The 19,765-nt window shown below is 39.3% G+C and overlaps 2 protein-coding genes across 4 annotated transcripts in view; one reads left to right on the forward strand and one right to left on the reverse strand.

The window, feature by feature from the left end:
• LOC148419903 (multiple inositol polyphosphate phosphatase 1-like) overlaps positions 1-3,365 on the reverse strand; it is an 18,514-nt gene extending 15,149 nt beyond the window's left edge. The window contains exon 1 of one of the 2 annotated variants that reach the window (XM_088421168.1): positions 3,247-3,365. The gene's annotated coding sequence lies outside the window, so the exon portion shown is untranslated. The remainder of the gene's footprint in view (positions 1-3,246) is intronic. The other variant, XM_088421163.1, reaches the window with a different exon arrangement.
• sgms1a (sphingomyelin synthase 1a) overlaps positions 1-14,286 on the forward strand; it is a 22,652-nt gene extending 8,366 nt beyond the window's left edge. Inside the window, exons 2-7 of one of the 2 annotated variants that reach the window (XM_088421169.1) lie at positions 1,340-1,476; positions 8,328-9,138; positions 9,247-9,364; positions 9,484-9,637; positions 10,224-10,390; positions 11,287-14,286. In XM_088421169.1, coding sequence (XP_088277295.1) covers positions 8,537-9,138; positions 9,247-9,364; positions 9,484-9,637; positions 10,224-10,390; positions 11,287-11,463 — 1,218 coding nt within the window. In that variant the 5' untranslated portion in view covers positions 1,340-1,476; positions 8,328-8,536 and the 3' untranslated portion in view covers positions 11,464-14,286. Of the gene's footprint in view, positions 1-1,334; positions 1,477-8,327; positions 9,139-9,246; positions 9,365-9,483; positions 9,638-10,223; positions 10,391-11,286 lie in introns of both variants that reach the window. The other variant, XM_088421170.1, reaches the window with a different exon arrangement.
• The last annotated feature ends 5,479 nt before the right edge of the window (positions 14,287-19,765 follow it).

Here is a 19,765-nt window from a genome sequence, read left to right on the forward strand (position 1 = left end):
GTGGTTAGTTGGCTGCTTTTATTAACAAATGATGTTGCCATGTTTTACTAAACCACCCATAAATCATGGGCAGACATCGATCTGCCCGTCATGAGGCAAGGACATGGCAACATAGGCTGTTGTTGTTTAGAAATCCCTACAAGATAACCGGAGTCTTCACCCCAAGCGTTTAAAGATCTTAAAGATTTCTGTGGACTTTAATCAGGGGGCAATGATTGCTTATTTTCTTTATTGAGTTCGAACAGTCATTTGCCCACAAGGATCAATAGATAGGGCCTCGCGTGGATAAATATAGCATCCCGGAGAGCACCTTGTCCTCTTTTAACAGCAGGGTTGGGGGCAATGTTGTCAGCTACATCACATTAGCTACTAAATCTCTGCCCACTTTTCTTGTCATGTTCTTTGGCTAGTTCCACGTGTAGTTTTAAAATCAAGTTGGAAATAATATTGCTAGAAAAAAATACTGTATTTCTCACCCCTGAGACATCTCACTTGGTTGTTTATGGTTTTTATTTGTATTTATAGTTTACGAAGATGATTTTTTGACTTGACCATAGTAGATATTATTTGAAAATCTAGCACATTAGCTTACATATTACTTCAGATGTATATTAGGCTAACTGGATTTTTTTATTTTTTTTTTTAACTTTTGATGATTTTGTTGCTGATTTGTGTAATAATTGTAAGCAGTGATTTAGGGTGCATAGAGTAGGCTTTAAATTACATATTTCTTGCTAAATCAAGCCCAACCCAAACTCATGAAGTAATCTCCAGTTCTAAAAGTACACACTGTAGGATCAAGTTTTTCACTTTCTCTAATAGCCCACATCTCATATGTTAAAAACACAGTTACATTTTATCAGTTGTAGGTGTGTTTGTGTCATTTTGAACTTGTTTAGTATGTGTGTCAAATGTAAATAAATACAGGTGAGAGTATTTAGTCAACCTTTATCCCACAAGGTAAATAACCTGTAATGGGATGCCATTCTTTTGCAGGAGAAAAAAAAAAAAAAAACAACCCAATCAGAGATCCACACCCTTTGGACAATGAACACCAAAACACTCCCTTTTAAAGTGGGCTCAGGGGCAAATGCATATTTGTTTTAAGGACATTTACAGCTTTTGCTGTACCTGCTTTTCTATGGAGTCTTTAAATATTTTTTTAGGGTGATGAAATGTATTTTATTTTTTTCCTTGCTCTCCACTGATGCCATTCTTGCTTTATGTGACTTCCTAACATTTATCTGTCAAAGCCACTATTTAAATCAGGTTGTTTCATTTTGACTTGCTCCTGTCTCACAACATGCTTTCTTTTTTTTTTCTTTTTTTTTGAGGACAGGAAGAAAAACAAAACGGACTGCGACGTGCAACGGGAAGCAACTGCTGTGCCCCAAGGTGGAGCGGTATACAGGCGTCGGCGCTGGCTCTCGATCACTCGAGCTAGGAGGCAAAGCCTGGAGGAAAGGGCGGAAAAAGGTAGGGGGAAAAAAGCGTTGACAAGTGTGTGACACAGTCGAGTCCTGCGAGGCCAATCCCCAAGAGCTGTTAGAGCAGAAAGGATGAAAGTTGTTTTTGAAAACAATGTCACAGCAAATACGATCTGTACTAGGATACTTTGTACAGTTTTCGCAATAATTCTCCGAAAGGCAATAATGAAAATGATTAGGACTGCAGCTAAACTAAGATTAGTTTAGTAATCAATTAATCTGTCGGTATTGTGTTCATTTAATCTGAATTAAGAAAAAAAGTTTTAATTTTCATTGGTTCATTAAACAATACATTGTTTTAAAATAATTTAAAAGTGTGAAACATGCAAATGTTGGTTTGGTCTGTAAGGTCAGGGGGGAAAAAAGGCAAAATGTATATTTTTTCCAAAGTTTAGCCTATATTCGTAATTTTTTTTAGTTTGACTCAATACAACCATAAATGTACTTACATGAAGGCAAAATTTCAGAATATTTGGTCAATTTTAAATTAAACCAAGTTTCAAAATCTTAGGTAATTTTTTCTGACGTTCTTCACTCAATGAAACCACCACAAAATACTGAGCTCTTGAAGTAGCATATACAGTAGCACCACTAGAGTGTGTTTATAAGATATAATTGTATTACTTGTAAAAAAAAAAAAAAACAGAATTCAATATACTGCAGCCTCAGCAACGTTATGCACAGTTTAATTCAATTAAAAGGGAGGTCAACCCCAACATGACAGCAAGTGGCAAATAGGCCAACACCTGGGAAGGATAAAAACAGGTAGATTCTGCTGCTTAATTAATTTCCCACAGACACAAAATTACTCAAAGCAGCATGTATAAGCCAGTGGTGCTGCAGGGAACATATTTTTGAAAGTGACATTTTTTGATGTGGCTTTCCTGTTACATAAATAAAAACAAACTGCCTAAAGTTTCCAAACAAACCTTTCTTTAAGATTAACTGCAAATGTACAAAACTGGCAAAGGATTCTATGTTGGACAGCTGCGGTTCAGTTGGTTGAGCAGAACGTTCAAGGAATTCCGACTTTGACTGACTGTTGTCGAAGAGTCCTTGGGCAATACTATTCATTTTGCTCCCAGTGTGCCTTGTAGTCCCTCGTTTGAATGCGTGTGTGAATGTGCACTTCTATAAACCATTTTGAGGACCATGATGATGCAAGTAGAGCACTACTGTAATGAGTGCACTCCATTTAGCATTTTAACGCACACCTCACTTCGAGAACCACTGATTTACAAGTTAAAAAATGCGCAGGCGGTATTTTAAGTAAAAATTTAACATCATTAACTACCTTACAGGTTGATTCGTATTAATATTTAAACGATAAAAGGCTCTTTAAACGCCCTTAACTTTAATGACAAAGGCATAATGCGGATGTAGCTCACGCAATTTAAGGTCCTTTATTGTAATGAAGACGAGTTAGTCACTGTTACACAAATAATTCTACCTTGGATAACCATTTAACCCCTGAGGGTGCTGCTTGTGCCTGGTTCATATCATGACAATTTACTTTTCATAGTACAAAACACATATATATGTGTGTGTACTGCTATTTCTAGCCAGGAAGTGAAATGTCTTGTTTATGGAAGGTGCACCTCTCATAGTGTGGTTTAGAAAAGGGGCAACTCAGTTGTCTTATTTGGATTTTTAAAAACTTGAATATGAGCCGATTTGAGGTATTGCGTGCATTTACACAGCAGTTAAAAACTTCTTCATTTCGACCATCAATAAAACACAATATATTTATGTCACTTACCACAGTAACAAAGTAATTCCTTTCCTCCTTGCTCCCAAAGCGAGGCTCTTTGTAGCGTCTGAGTTTTGCCAAGTTTGTTAACTCCATGGAGAAATTAATGCTTAAAAAGTGGCAATATAACACGTGCCGTTTTACTTCTCCCTACAGCGGGTTCAAATGGCATTAAAAGATACACAGAGTACTGTACATCACAAAGTACTTCTGTATCTAAGACCATGATTCCTTGCACCACTAAATGAAGCCCAAGGAAAAAACAAATTGCTTAGAGTCAGTTCTTTTCTGTTATCTGAACAAGTTATCTGAACAGGGATTTAATTGCTTGTTACTTCATTGTGATATTGCCGATAACAGTGATTTGAAACTGCAGTTTATTTTGGCGTTAAGGCTTTTTTTCTGAAGATCCTTGACTTTGAAATATACTGTAATCCTCCAAATATAAGACATTTCTTTTCCCCCAAAATGAAGGCCAAAAGTATGGGTGTGTCCTATAAATGGAAATTAAAAAAATTAGAATGTTGTTTTTTGACACCATTCCAGGAAGATTGATCTGTCAATTTTGACGGACAGATGTGCATTTTTACATCGACTGTATTCTTCCTTACAATGATTACCATAACAGTAAGGAGCTAGAGGGTGGATGTCAATTTGCTGTTAGCAGCAAGTGCTTGATGCAGCTAACAGCAGCTCATGTTGGTTATTACAGAATTATTTTCAATTAAAGAAGTGCACACACAGAACCACTGTCCGAGTCCATCCTTGTTCACACACATGAACATTACTAAAACAGAGAAGATCATGTAAAAGTTATGATGTCTCACGGTAACATAGAAAATATCATAATTTAACCCCAAAATTAAGGCTGCGGCCTACACACAGGTGCGTCTTATATTTGGGTATTATCTTAAATAACCTTTCCAAATTGCATGGTCAGTATGCCGTACATTCATCTGCTTTTGAAAGCAAAATAATTGCACATTTCAACCAATCGCTAAGCAGACTCACCAAGATGGAAATGCCCCATCAGCAAATAAATCAAAGTCAGTGCAGGTAATTACCCAGCACTACAATATTTGTGAGCAGCAAACTTGGCTGCCACAAAGTCCTCATAATTAGAGCTCAACAAATAACTTCAGGACAAAGCGCAGAAGATGTGTGTTTAGACCCTGCCGTATTTCAGTTCCATGACACAAAAGGCAATCTCGAGTCTCCGCTCCCCTGCCAAGACCTTTTCAAAGTACCCTTCCACCCCCCCACCCCAAATGACTCATTTACTTCCACTCCGGGCTTCATAAAGATGAGCTGCGAATGGCGTGTTTATGTTTGTGTCAGCTTGACGTATTGTTCTCCTGGGTGGGATCTTTTCTGGTGGCGTCACGTGGACTGCCCTGTGGTTTCCCCCTGCAGCCTCCAGCTCAACTCGGCCCCACTGAATTTTCATAGTGGAAAAATTTAACACATGCAGGGCAAGTGTTCTTTTTTTGTTTTCCTTTGAGTCGCAGATGTTGAGCAAATACCAGCGCTGCTGTTTACTCCAACCCTGCGAATGTTTTGGACAAATCAAAGCCACGTTTGAATCTGAACATTGCAGACATACGTTAGTCAATACTATAAATGTTAAAAAAAATCCTGAGAGAAAAGTGAGCTTCATTTAAAAAAATGACAATCCCAAATGAAAGCAAAAGTACTGTAGAATTACTGTTTAGTTTTGTCCCAATCACCACTACATACAAATTCAGTATTATTATGTCGTGATCCAATCAAAACAAATCATAGTTGCAAATGGGATGACCTCTAAATTATTTTAGGAATATAAAATAAAAAGCATGTAAACCTTGTTGAATCACGTTTCCTTTGATCAGTTCCAGTCCCCCGATAATATCGTGCTGCTGGCATGAGTGCTGTAACGACTCAAAGTTCACCTTGTTGTGACTGTTGACCTTAAAATTCTGTTTATTCATGAGCCGCCACCGGTTTAATGTTTTGTTGTCAGAAATAAAAAGAGGTTTATAACTTCCTCTGGACATTTTTCACCTCAGGTGATTGAATGGGGTAAGTGCTGGGTGGGTTGTTTGCCTTGAGTAAATGCATAACAGCACGAATAATATGAACAGAACTTCATGGTCAGTGAACACACTATAATGGCACAGTCATATTTGGAAATGATTTCAAGGAGATTCTTATTTAAGATTGGTTCTTGCATTGTTTTAGCTTCAGTTGCAATTATTCCACTTTTATGGTTTAGACAGAATAAGAGTACAAATCCTGCATTTGGGTACTTGAGGGAGAAAAGTGCATCCAAATTGTCAAAGCTTTCCAAACATGAAACCTTTCATGTGGTGAGTGAAAACAGTTAAAAAAAAAAAAAAGGAATTTGAGGGAGGGGGTCATATCAGCTTTTCAGGTGACTTTAAAAATGAACTGTGATAAGATAATCGGTATTGTGAACGATCATTAACTCATTCCAGTGCTTGCTATTTTCTGACCCTTCTTTATACTTATATTTAAAACAATACTGAAAAATAAGGAGTTAGGATTGACATTCTGGACTTTGTAAAGCTGTATAAATATGTCTTTGGGATTGAGTGACCATTTAGTGTCAGCTATTTTCAGACCCTTCTTTATTATATTATTTAAAAAATACTGAAAAAAAGAAGCTAGGATTCACTATCTGGAATTTGTAAATATATATAAATATGTCTTTGAGATTGAGTGAGTATTCGGTGCCTGCTATTTTCAGACCCTTCTTTTCCCTAATATTCAAACAAAAATGCTGTAAATAAGTAGATGGGATTTATAGTCTGGGGATTGTAATAAATACATTTTTGTGATTGAACAGTCTCAGCAGCTATTTTCAGAGCAGGACTCTGTAAGGACATATAAATACATCTTTGGGATTTCATGATGAAGTGCACTTGGTCATGAGTGTTTTCATTCGCATGACTTTTTTTTGTTTTTGTTTTTCTGTGCGGGTAAAAAAAAAGGTGAAACATGCCTTGTTTTGTAACTCTCCGAAAGTTATCAAGTCCTTGTCATTGGTTCGCTTTGTTTTTTCATGTTAAAACTCTGCAGCACAACTTAAATGACTATTTTCAAAGTAATGCTTGATATGTCCGCACGAACACACTACAGATTTGTGGACCAAACCCTCTCTTTAGGGATTATAGTGCATTTCCTCTCGGCAGTACAGTGGAGGTGAGCTTATTTCCTCAGCTCGCTAGCCCTAAGCTGATTCACAGACCAAAGGTCCTCAGCACACCGCTGAGTCATTGACAGCTAATCTCAGATTGCTCTAAGTGCTCTTTGTCTTCTGTTCTTTATCTCGGCAAAGTAATGTTTTTCTGCTACACAGCTGGCCTGTCAGAGGGCCAGGGCGTTTTGTATGCGATCCATATGTTTGTTTTTAGACCCGCTGCCTCCCACACGCTCCAGGCACGCGCTCGTTGGTTGTTTTCTGTATTTTTGTCGAAGTAAATGTGATGACAGGTGGCCTCTTACCCCCGTCATTTGTTCAGAGGTTGCGTTGCGGCGCCCTGTTCCCTCGGTGGCCGTCGTCTGTCCGGAGCAAAGCGAAAGCAGCCTTTCCAGGGGTTGGGCTGCCTTGGCGTCGCTCGACCTTCTCTTTGATTTATGGGTTCCTCCGTCTCATTTCCCTCCTGTCTGAGCGACCTCCAACTCTACCTCACACTACCTCTCCGGCCTCCGGCAGAATTAGCCTGCGTCCATCACGAATATCACGCGCTAAACAAATGATGATATCATGAAAATGCAAACGGCGGATGTCAAGGTCACATTCCTCGCGGCACGCTCTGTAGCCCACAGTATTTTGTAATCGGATTTATGATGGGGAAAATTTAAGTCAGTTAAAAATAAATGTTGATGTTGATGTAACTCCCACAAACGCCAAGTCAAGCCATTCATATTTTTAACAAGCTTTGCTGGCTGTTTCACGTGATATTTAATTTTTAGCATATGCCGTGGGCCAGTGAAAAATGGATGGCTGGCTGCAAATGGCCCACAGGCCGTAGTTTGGGCACCACTGCTCTATTTTTACCCAATAATTACCCAATATTTTACCCAATAAAATATCAATAAAAATATTAGATAGTTGCAGCCTTAGCCTCTGATGAATATTGCCTTGTACTTCATTTGGTAAATCTAAAAATAAATGGCATAAAAGCAGTGTCATATTTTCCCCTAAATTTTCTCCCTAGGGGACCTTGGAAATGAGCTGTTCCACTGCACATGTTTTCCTCTTCCGCTCATAACATCTCTGGCCTGTAGCTAACCTCACATCAGCTGATAGTCTTTTAGTTTAATGCCTATGCAATGTTTGTTTGCTTTTCTCATGGTTACGATACCCACGTGACTGCATGAAGATGCAAAAAAAAGTCCCTAAAGTTTTATAATGCATCACACGTTCCAGTAAAAAGGGAAAAGAGCAGAACTTGGTGGTTTGTTGTTTGTAAACTTACAAACGAGGATTAATCGATTTAATATTGTAAAAAGTTTTGATAATCAATAATTTAGACACATGGATTATCATAATGCTCAGAATATCAGTTTTTTTGATAGGAAATATTGTCAGATATCTTCAGACTTGTATGAAAGCAGACTGATTAGAATTGTGTTGAATCAGAATTGACAAACATCTACTTGTACAGTACTTTTAATTTGGAAAATCCTGATTTTTGCCGATTTTTCTCCCATATTACGGACCAAACCTACACCCAAATGATAATGCAATTGTTAGCGCGTTTTCTGCACAGTCAATGGAAAAACGTCTGTTTCCAATTCATAAGACCTATTCATATGCTATTCTTATTTTACAGTATTTTTTTTTCTTAATACTTGTTCAAAGGGAATTTGAAAACAGCTGGCACTGAATGAATTTATGTCAAAGTTCAACATGGCAGGACCACTACCAGGAGTTTGCCATCCCTTGGCTAAAATACTGCAAGAATGATGTGATAGAAAAGACCCAAAAATGGTCGAAATACTGAATAAGGGTTTAAAAGCACTTTCTTGATGCGTGAAGGATTTCTCTATGTGATGTACTGAAAGTATTTTGTTTTCTTTGACAGGTTGGTGAGGAAAAGCAACCTGTAACAAACTTCTAACAGTTGACCCTGACAACGAGGGGTCCCTCTGGGTACCCCCCTGCACCCACATTTTGTTCAATGCCCCATAAACACCATGCGCCGGAGCAGGTGTGGACTTAGTGCTGCCATTTAAGAGCACCAAACATCTCGCGTCCCTTCAACTGCCATCGAGCACGCGCCCACGGGCCGACATGACCAAGGTAGCGGAGTGGTCGGTCAAGGACGTCGCCGACTGGCTGAGCAAAGAGGGCATGCCAGAGTACATCGAGGCCCTCCACCGGACAGACGGCGCCGCCTTAATGCGGCTCACGCGGGCCGACTTCCACACTCCCCCGCTACTGCTGGTGTCGTCCGACGGCGGGCAGCAGCTGCTGGAACGTCTGGAGACGCTGCGGATCGAGACCCACATCGAGGCGCACAAGAACGGCCACGCCAACGGCCACGCCGGCGGGCTGCCCAACGGGACGGTCAAACCCCAGAGGAACGGCACGGTGCGGACGGCGGAGATGGTGCACATTCCCATCCCTCCCATGGAGGCTTTACGCACCTCCTTCCCGCCTGAATGGGGCAAGACGGGCGTGGCGTTTATTTACGCCGTGGTGTGCTTCGTCACCACCACCATCGTGATATCGGTGGTCCATGAGAGGGTGCCCCCCAAAGAGCACACGCCGCCGCTGCCCGACAAGTTTTTTGACCTGTTCAACAGGGTGGAATGGGCCTTCTCCATCTGCGAGATTAACGGCATGCTGCTGGTGGCGCTGTGGCTCCTGCAATGGGCTGTTCTCAAGCACAGGTATGAGTTTTACTATTTGCAAGGTAATAAGAGCCAAACCGTACTGGAAGTAACATTTTTCTAGGGTTCTTTTTCTTTTTAAATTTACATTTTTTTTTTCCCCCCTAGGTCAATTATAGGCAGGCGCTTCTTCTTCATTGTGGGTACACTGTATTTGTATCGGTGTATTACAATGTACATCACCACTCTGCCTGTACCAGGGATGCACTTCAAATGCTCTCCCAAGGTACGCTACATCACACTACATCCTTAATTGACCTCTCGGGATTAATAAAGCCCGTCAGTCTGTGTGCAAAATGAAGCATAAAATATCTGTTTTAATGATTACACATGTGCTGCTTACAGCTTCTCGGAGACTGGGAAGCGCAGATGAGGAGAGTGATGAAGATGATTGCCGGCGGGGGCCTTTCCATCACGGGCTCCCACACCATGTGCGGAGATTACCTCTACAGCGGCCACACAGTCATGCTAACGCTAACATACCTCTTCATCAAAGAGTGTGAGTCAGGATGCGCGACCTCAAAACGTCAGTTATGAAATGTGGCTATGAAAGTCAAAAAAAGTAACACTTCTCTAAAGTGTCTTACGAAATGGACCCACACAGGAAACTGGCTGTACATATTTGACTAACCACGAATGCACCCCATATTAGTTTCATGTTAGCGCCATTGCACAACACCGTTTTATGTTCCTCAGCACGCTTGGCCATTTTTAACGAAGAATATTATTTTGAGCAGGCATTTTCTGTGTAACAGGTTCGAATTGTGCAAGTTTTTCTGAACTGAGATTTTTGGTATTTTCTTGGCCAGTTTAGTGAGACTGCCAGACTGATACAACGACGACCTCTGGTGGCGAACATAAGGACTTATTTTTCTCTTTAAAAAGACTTTCATTTTGGAGATGTATACATATTGTGTGCATATATATATATATATATATATATATATATATATATATATATATATATATATATATATATATATATATATATATATATATATATATATATATACACACACGGATCACATGCATTTTTTTTGTGTGTGTTCCCTTGAACAAAATTCTTACCAATGTTTGTTGGGCAGATTCCCCCCGGCGGTTCTGGTGGTACCACTGGTTCTGCTGGACGTTGAGCGCCGTTGGAGTCTTCTGCATCCTTCTGGCGCATGACCACTACACTGTGGATGTGGTGGTGGCCTACTTCATCACTACACGCCTCTTTTGGTGGTACCACACCATGGCCAACCAGCAGGTGAGTCTGGTGTGCTGCAGGATTTTTTTCCCCCTCTCGCTATCTTTTGTTTTAATTGGAAAAAAATGTCGCGAGACACTTAAAACTCAAACGTTATGCTTGCGCAGTCTAAAAGGTTTGATGTCTGTAATATTAAAGTCCCCGAAAGTATCATGCAAGACTAGTCTTGAAGTGAAGACATCTTTAACTTGGGCCACTGAGTCGCAGACAATCTTCCGTCTTGGTGCCTCAGGCAAGAACAACTAACACCTGGATAAAAGTGACAAAGTGCTTTAAAAGCCATAAAGCCGTGAATACCGTCACCCCGGGTAGAATAGAATGCCTTTATTGTCATTGTGTAGCTGGCATACGACAAAACTGGGAGCTCCAATTGGTGCATTGTAACCCTTGTGCGGCATTTCGATAATTTTTGTCTTTTTTTTCCGCCTCATTCTCACAGTAATGTAGTCAAGGGATGGTACACTCCTGGTTGTATGTTAACTAAGTGGTTAAGCCATGTTGAACTTTGACATGTTCTCAGCATCTGGGTGAAAATTTCTGTTGCATAGTGTCATATTTTAATGATTTTCCAATGATGTAAAATTACTTTAATTTTAAGACAAATTATCGCACAAGGGTTCAATGAATGTGAAACTATGTTTTTAATTCTATATTTGTTCTATTTATGGATTCACAGAGTGCATTTGTTATTTTCAGTGTGTTCGTGTTTTGTTGTTATTCAGAATGTCAATTGCCCCGAGGAAAAAGCTGTCTGAGTTTTGTTTGTCCAGCATTTTTGAACCTTGAGGTGCCGAATATCCAACCATTTTCCATACTGCTTATCTTCACTAGGGTACTTGTTTGTTGGTTTCATTCTGATTTCATTCATTGTGACGTACCATTTCACGCCATTCCAGGCGCTGAAAGAGACGTCGCAGAGTAACCTTTTCTCGCGGGTGTGGTGGTACTGGCCCTTCCAGTACTTGGAGGAGAACGTCAGCGGCATCGTTCCCCGCTCCTATCAGCTGCCGCCCTGGGTGCGAACTGTGCATTGGAACCGTGGCATCAAGTACAGCAGACTGGACACCCAGTGACGCACGTCACCACAGGCAGGACTGTGAATTCCAAAAGTGCTGTTTTTTTTTTTTTTTTGTCTCTTAAGGAAGACCGCACTGTTTTGATGTAGCGCTGTCCTTCCCCTCCTCCCTCTAAAAGCAGGTGATCCTTCTGTTATCTCTACTTCCCCTACTTTTATCTGTTTATTTTTGTTCTTTCTCCACAGGTAGTATCTAACATTTATCTTGATTTGTTTTGGTATATCGTCCCTCTCTGTGTCAAACGTTTGCCCACAATAACCTCAGTAATAATAACCTAATAAGCAGTTTCCCTCCTTGAGCTTAGCAGAAAAAAATCATGTCGTCATGCTTTTCCCGCTCACACCGTTAGCTGTTTAGTGAAAAACATTCATCTTATTTTTTTTTTTATCTCTAATACAAATAACTTTACTTTTTTTTTTTGGAATAGGACTGGGGCCAATGAAAAAGAAAAAAAAAACTGTCTGGATTTGCCATATTTTTTATTCTCAGTATTCTCACTTTAAAGTCAGATTTTTTATTTTTAAGTGAGAATTCTCACTTGAATCCCAGACTTCTCACATTAGAAATTTAACTTAACCCGGTTTGTGGCATTTCTATTGGAAAGAGTGGAGGAAAAAAACAATCAACATACCAATATATGGATAGGTATGAAAAAAAATCGACCTATGGCTTAAATTGAAGATTCTGACTCTGAGAATAAATTCAGAATACTCACTTTAATATCAAAGTTCTGACTTGAAAATGAGAAATGTCTTTGAATAAAGTAAGAGTAAAAAAAAACCTTTTCTCACCCAAATTCAAAATTCTAACTTTTAAGTGAGAATTCTGACTTAAAAGTGAGAATTTTGAGAATATAGTACAGTAAGAATTCTGAGATAAAAGTCATAATCCTCCCATTCATTAGTTTTCTTTCTCGCTGGCTCTATTCCTCCTCTCCTTTTTTGGTTGGACAGCAACCAAACTGTTAAACTGTCACCTGCATTTTTCTTTTCTTTTTTTTTTAAATCAAATTAATTTACATTTTTGTAATTCAAACCTGCTCAAATAAGTCAAGGTGCAAATAACTATTTTTTCTAAGCATGTTTATTTTTCAAGAAAAATCCAAAAGTCCGCCAAAAGATTTTTTTTTTTTTAAAGATTTTTACCTTTTTCAAGAAATTGTAAAAATCTATAACAAAATATCACAGTGCCTTTCCTTGCTTGATTGTGAAACAACTTCAAGTACCGCGTGTCTTGCGTCCCTTAGGCTACTTTGCAGTCCCAAGGGGTCCAGTTTTGTCTCCATGAATGTAACCCCCCCAGCCAGCCACCCCAAAAAACAAAATCAAAAATAGCCAGCCTTACTGCAAAATTGCTCTTCCCCAAATTAGTGTGAAATATGTCCCGCCTGTGTATTTATTGTTGTTTTATGACGTCCTAGGGATAACCAGAAATATGACTGTTAAATGTGTTTTTTGTTGTTGTTGTGTTTCTTTTTTTAAAAAAAATATCCGTCTCATTTCATTTATAAAGAAACAACACCAGCGCTAAAGCGGGGTACACGCTTTCCGCTTTTGAATATTTCCAACAACTTTCTAAATATGTGAGACCCCTCACAGGGGTTTTTGTTTAACTGCCTTTGTTACATATTATCCCCTAGTTCTACTGTAATTCAAATTTAGAAATGTTGGGTTTGGAAACGCCAGGTTGTACACTAGTAAACGAGTATTTAAAAAAAAAAAAAAATCATTAATTACAACAATGCATAACGATACCATAAATTCCTCTGGATTACAAAGCAAAGTGTGGAGAGTCTCTGTTGTGAGGACAGTCAAAGAACGAGCAACAGCCTCTAAAAGAGCCACAATTTCCTTTCCATATCTTGCTCATTTCCTCTCTTGGTATTTTCATTTTGTAGGTCAAGTAAGCCAAAAGTGGTTCTAGTCGTATGGAAAAAAACAAACAAGTTTTCTTAGTAATGAGAACTAAAAGTGTCGTATGTGAACCTCAAGGTTAATATAAAAATTTGCCCTAAAAATCGGTCTGCGTGTACCCCTTCTCAAGCATTGCTTCGTGGTCGAAGAATGTTCATTTAATGTTCTAGACAAGCATTGAAATAGTTTACAGAGTGAAACAGTAGCTTAAGGCGTGACTGAATAGCATCTGAATGTGCATCATACACAGTACAGGGCTGGGGAACCTACCTCAGAAGAACTACTAGATAAAACCTCCATTTTTTTTTTTTTGCTCCTTGAATCATACACTACCTAAAAGTAAAGTTATAATATTGGGCTTCTTAGATTCATCCTGAAATTTCACCCACAAGACAAGTAGTATATTGTTATTATTTATCAAAGTTTGAATGTGAATAATGTGATTTTTTTTTTTTATTTCAAGTTCAAAACCCTTCGTTTGGGTAAACTAAAAATCTAAAAATGTTGCAATCCCACCTCTAGCGAGCATTTCAAAGGGAGCAAGTTAGGGACATTTTTTTGTGACTTTGCACAGTTCGAAAAGCTTAGCAGTGTTTTTATAGACGTTGTCCTATCATCTCTTTTGTTTGCCACAAGAGCACAACATGTTCCTCATGTGCAGCCATGTTAGTGATTAGGTTGAACTAATTGTCCAAATTGGACTGTAATAATGTTTGATGAAGGGCGGAGAAGACATTTGTCTCTTTGGTTTGCCAATCAAGCTCTTGTTTTTATTTTTATTTTGTAATTATCCTGTTTGTATGTTCATCTGTATACACAGTTTTGTGCATATATCATATGTTTGTAAGATATGATAAAGGAATCTACATGGGGCGCCCTTGAATAAAAAGATTTTATTATATAGCAATGAATTCTCATTGGAGTCATTCTGGTCCTGGAGCTTGAAAGAATGACGTCATGGCAGTTCCACAAGTAGCCAGCAGGTGGACACATTGAGTCACAACAGGTAATTTTTTGTTTTGTTTTGAGTATTCAGTTCTAATTTTGCCACATTTAGACTTCAGATCAGTTGCTTTGGTAATTCATCTGAAGCATTTTTATTATTATGATTAAGAAGTTATGTTTGTGTGGTAAAATAGAAAGTGTGTGGGAGTAGGCCAAACAGTGGCTTTGCAACAGGAGCAAACAAACTTGATGACATTCTGTTGCGATTTTTACTGATTATTTACCGTTTTTCTTTTAGATGCATGGAGATATGTTTGTGTTCCTGAAGTCGCCGATAAATAGAGGAGGTCCAACTAAAGATTGACTGCATCCAGTGTCTACTACGGTAAATGACAAATGCTCTCTTGTGTATATTAATTAGATCTCATTAGGGTTATTTTGGTATTTTTGTTAACTTCAATAGATACAGAAATACTCTCTGAGTAAAGAGTAAAAGCTGTTTTTTTAATGTTAGATACATTATTTTATGGCAGATCAGAATATTGATATACAGCAACTGTTCATCCCTAACTCTTGAAAACACGATATATTCTCAAATTTTGTTGGACAAATGCTATGGCTTGCTAAATTAGCTTCTTAGTTAGCTGGGTGTTTTGCATTTATGTGGTAGGCTCAACTTGAGCTGCTTGCTCCCCACGAAAAATGCATATCACTCCATCATCAAAGGTTTCGTGTTTTTTTTTAAGTTAAAGTGACCATTCATTGGAGCGACAACGATCACGTGCTCTTCCATTTTCATGTCTTCCTTCTGCCCTCCCACCCATAACAGTAGCCTATCAAGTTGTGACAAACACAATGACAGCCAATAAGTTTCCACTGATGTGATTGACCTTTTCTGATCACAGACTATTCAAACAAGAATCATAATTAATTGATCACGATTAATCGGTTAATCTTACAACTCTTATTTCTTTAGCAATTTTAGCGGCGCAGCCGGAGTATTCCCACACTTAAATTCACACCAACGGAGAACAACTTCTTCATGGGTCTCAAGTGTATGTTCTCTGAATGTGGGAGAAAAGCCGAGCAGGGGAGAACTTGCAAATCATACATGAAGGCCAGAGCCGTGATTTGAACCGAAAACCTCTGCTGCCCTCGTGTATAAATCATCTTTTTTTAAAAAAAACTAAAATGTTCAACATCTTTCTCAAATCTCATCCATCATCACTTAGTGTGGATTATTCCCACAGTGGACTCGAACCAAATTTGCTCATGACCTCAGCTGTTGATAAATGGATGTTTCCCTGAATGGCCCCTGAAAGGAATGAAAAGATTTTTTTTTTTTTTTAAGAGAGGTTATTTCAGCCTCCCTTTTGCCTTTGCCCAGCTGGAGAATTTGCAGCTCCCTCCCTAAAAAGCCTGAGTGCTGCACCTCCCACACATCCTCCCCGCTCATCTTGCTTGACTTTTGGAGCTGACTTCATCACATAATGCTGAGAGATGCGCTCCTTTCCCAGCTTGTCTGCTTCTATGATGAAGTTTCTACAGGTTTTAATGATGCGCCACTTCCTGTCTGGCTTTGTCATTCAAAATTCCAGCCAACGATCGCTGTCGTTTATTGTCACGTACGCTCGGTTAAATTCTTACTTTGATAGCTTGCCTTCGCACAAGGTTAAGAAGAGGGGGAAATATTACAGATTAGGTCAGGCGGCGCAGGATTCAATTTGAATTTCAATCAATGTACAACATGACACGAAGAATAATTTATCCGTCATGCGTTATGAAAATAAAATCTTTGGGGTCTAGCAAACGTCCAGAGAATTACTTTGGTTCTTTTTCTTGCTTACTTGTTGCTCGGTAGAAATTTTCTCTAGGCAAAATAAATAAATAAATAGAGGAGGAGAATATTTTCTCTAATGAATCGTATATTTTTTTTTAGATCGACAAAGAATATTGTTAAAAACTAATTTTACAACTTGCTGACACCTGAAAAGGACGCCGGATGTTGGAGGTTTTCAGGCTACGGCAAGAGGCAAAATGTGTTTTTAAATCTAATAATTGTACACAGAAAAATATTTTTTTAATATTTATATTTTATATGTTTTATTTTATATATACGAACACACACTTATATACATAAAATATCCAATTGCAATCCTGCTCACTTTTTCAAAACATAGACCTAATTGGTAAATATACCGACGGTTGCCAAAATTTGGACAGGTCCATAGTTTGGACACCATAATCACTGTTTCTATACTGTTGGTGTTTTTCTGATCTGCACATACTTATATTTAAAAAAAATAAAAATAAAAATCTGCATCTGCAGCAAGTAACGTGTATTGTCATATCCTCCTGAGAGCCAGCCTATTCATTTGTGTCCACTGTAATGGACATTTGTTTTTGGTCTATATCTTTTGACACATCAGAGCTACCCTACTCAGTCCGAGTTTGCTTAGCAGAAGACATTCTGGCCTTTTTATTCCTGTCTCGAAATGGACACAATATTGGACACAAATGGGTCTCGGGGTGTTTATAAAATTTGTCACTGAACATTTTCTCTGCTCCACAGTGCCATCTAGCGGATCGAGGGAAGTACTGCCCCTCAGCACTCCAGCCGACTGAGGTACCACCCACTAACGACTTCCATGTTACATGTCCACACAAGTCTGGCTCTGTTAGTCTGTCCCTGTCAGCTATGTTTACGAAGAACCCCACACACTTTCTTTTTCACACCTACATGCTTACACTAATAGAGCAAACCCCACCTCTTAACACCCCCCCAAAGGATGCCGGGCCAAGACTAACAGCAGTCTTGATTCATGGGTCCACAAGCGACCTCTCGCTCTAATACCATACTTAGTCCGTGGAGATAATATTGCTGCTGTAGAGCAAATAGACTCGTCTTTTAATGGATAACTCAAGAAAAGAGGGTGGGGGAGGGGGGTGACGTGGCAATAAAACAGCCACATCGTATGCGAGTGCACAAAGTCCCGTTTGCAGTTATTTGACCTCTACAAAGATACATTTATGCTGATGCACTCACGCCGTCTGCTTGGATTTATACGATGGTGAAAAAAAGCAGACGGGAAATGATACGTAAAACTTGATTGAAGTATCGCTTTAGGCTTTTGCGCCATCGCTCATCGCGTTGCTGTTCTAACACGGGGAATATCAAAGACATAATTTGACCTCGGATGTAAGTTGAAAGCGGATTGTGAGGAGTTATGACCTGTCGGGTGTGCAAAAGCAGCCCCAAACAGATGTGGCGGCGCTGGAGCCAAATCCGACATAGTGCCAAAGCAATCAAATAATTTTCATTTGATTTTTTGGATGAATTCTTTCCGCACTCGCACTCTTTATGTAATGGTGCATGTGTTTTGAAATATTCGCTGTCCAAGTGATCCGAATATAACAACATACTCCCCGTACACTTAAGTCAGTTTAATGAGAGCCAAAATAAATACAAAATCAATAAATCTTGGCTCTGTGATAATGTTTGGAATAATAGGAAAAAAATCATATCATTAACATTATTCGACTTTATGCAAATCTGATTGACTTTGATGTATTTTGGATCGGATGGTATTTTTTTATGCAAAATTAACGCTCGACTAACAATAGATTATTTGAGTACTCAAAAGGCGTTTCAAACCTTTTACCTTTTTTCTTTTAAAAGAAAACTTATTTGAACGACATGCTGTTCTCTTGGAATTCGGAGGGGCTATGGATAAATTTAAAAAAAGGACATTACCAAGGAAGTTTTTGTCAATAATTCCAAACTAATGTTCCAGACATACGCCTGGTTTTGTCAAAACGCGGCACACACGCATAAATATAAATAAGTACTCATTTGCATATATATATATATATATATATATATATATATATACACATACACACACACACATAATGTGCCGTTAGTGCAATACGTTTTAAGTTTTAAAGATATTTTTTTTCAAAATAAAAAATTATTGCGAAACTCTCGCAATGTTTAAATGGGGTCGGGTCACGAACTCACAGTGGATTTCATTCCAAGTGTCTCTCGATGTCCTCGCACACAATGAAAGTGTCTGCTGCCTTCCAAGACGGCGGCGTTGGAATGATGACACTCATGCACGCCATTATTGCGAAAAATGTAATGTCAGCCCCTCAGTTCACACACACACGCACACACACTCTTGCGTATCTCGAGAGGCTATGAAATGAGTTGCCCACGCACACTAACTCGCTCAACTTCATCCTCCTCGCCGGTCCAACACTCGCCCGCAGCCTCTCTGACCGCTTGCAACGAGAGCGGCGTTCGAGTCCATTTCGCCTGTCAATAGCCAGCTGGAAGGCTGCTGATTGATAGATAGTGAGTGAGACTCAGAAGCGGAGGACACATAGAACACTTGCGTTCTTTGGCGTCCATTTATTATGAAAAGTGAAGCCAGCAAGGCCTTCTCTGCTGGCCCGAAAACTAATTGGCTTGGTGATGAAGTGCTGCACCCACAAGGGAAAATGCAATCAATGCTTTCCGTCTTGAGTGAGGGCTCCGTTGCTTTTTTGGCTCACTGGCTCAACGAGTCACTAGTTGTCATGGCAACGAAAGACATTCACAGTCCATAGTCCACAGCTATGGTCCTTCTGGTGCAAAATTATGCACAAGTTGATGTTATAAAGTTCTGCTAATTAACATAGAGCGCTTCTCTAATGCTACTAGTAATGCCAGGATGTCAACTAATGTAAACTAATCGCAGTTCTAATGTGGACCAAAAGTTTATCAGTACGGTTTTCTTCAAATGGGGGTACTTGAAGCTATTTCAGGGGTTCCATGAGATTTTGCTTTTTAGTGCCGCAACAAACAGTACAATACGTGTTTCATTTAAAAAAGAAAAAAAAAACAATTGAAAATGCCACTTGAAAAAAAACAATACATATAGATATATTTGAGAACCACTATACTAGTACAAAGACCTCGACCACAACGCTGCCTACTATCCTAAAAATTATCATTTGTTAAATAGCATTACAAGTCCAAATGATACTGTATATATTTGTATATTCTTGCAGGCCGGAAAACCGTGGATGGCGGGCCACAGATGGCCCCCAGGCTGTAGTTTGGACACCTCTGTTTGCAATACATTGAACACGCATTTTCTGAGTTTTTGGACCAAGTGTGCATTTTATCCTTACAGTAAATAAGACCATAATATGGCCAAGGGACACTTAAGAGATCATGTGATAGTACAGCGAGTGTAGGCGGCCACCAAGCATGCATAACAACACCTTCGAGCCTCACATGGGATTACATCCAGACCATAATATCGCACGCGAAAACTGGCTCAAGAGGAGAAGCTAATTCCTCCTGTCTAATGCTACAATCGCGCCGGCGTGATTGCTTGTTGCGGAAGGGCCCGAGTGTTGTCCTAATGGAGGCTCGCACGGCTCACTTGAAA

The sequence above is a fragment of the Hippichthys cyanospilos genome, chromosome 8, assembly GCF_059441005.1.
Source record: "Hippichthys cyanospilos isolate Australia breed blue-spotted pipefish chromosome 8, RoL_Hcya_1.0, whole genome shotgun sequence".
Taxonomy (NCBI): Eukaryota; Metazoa; Chordata; class Actinopteri; order Syngnathiformes; family Syngnathidae; genus Hippichthys; species Hippichthys cyanospilos.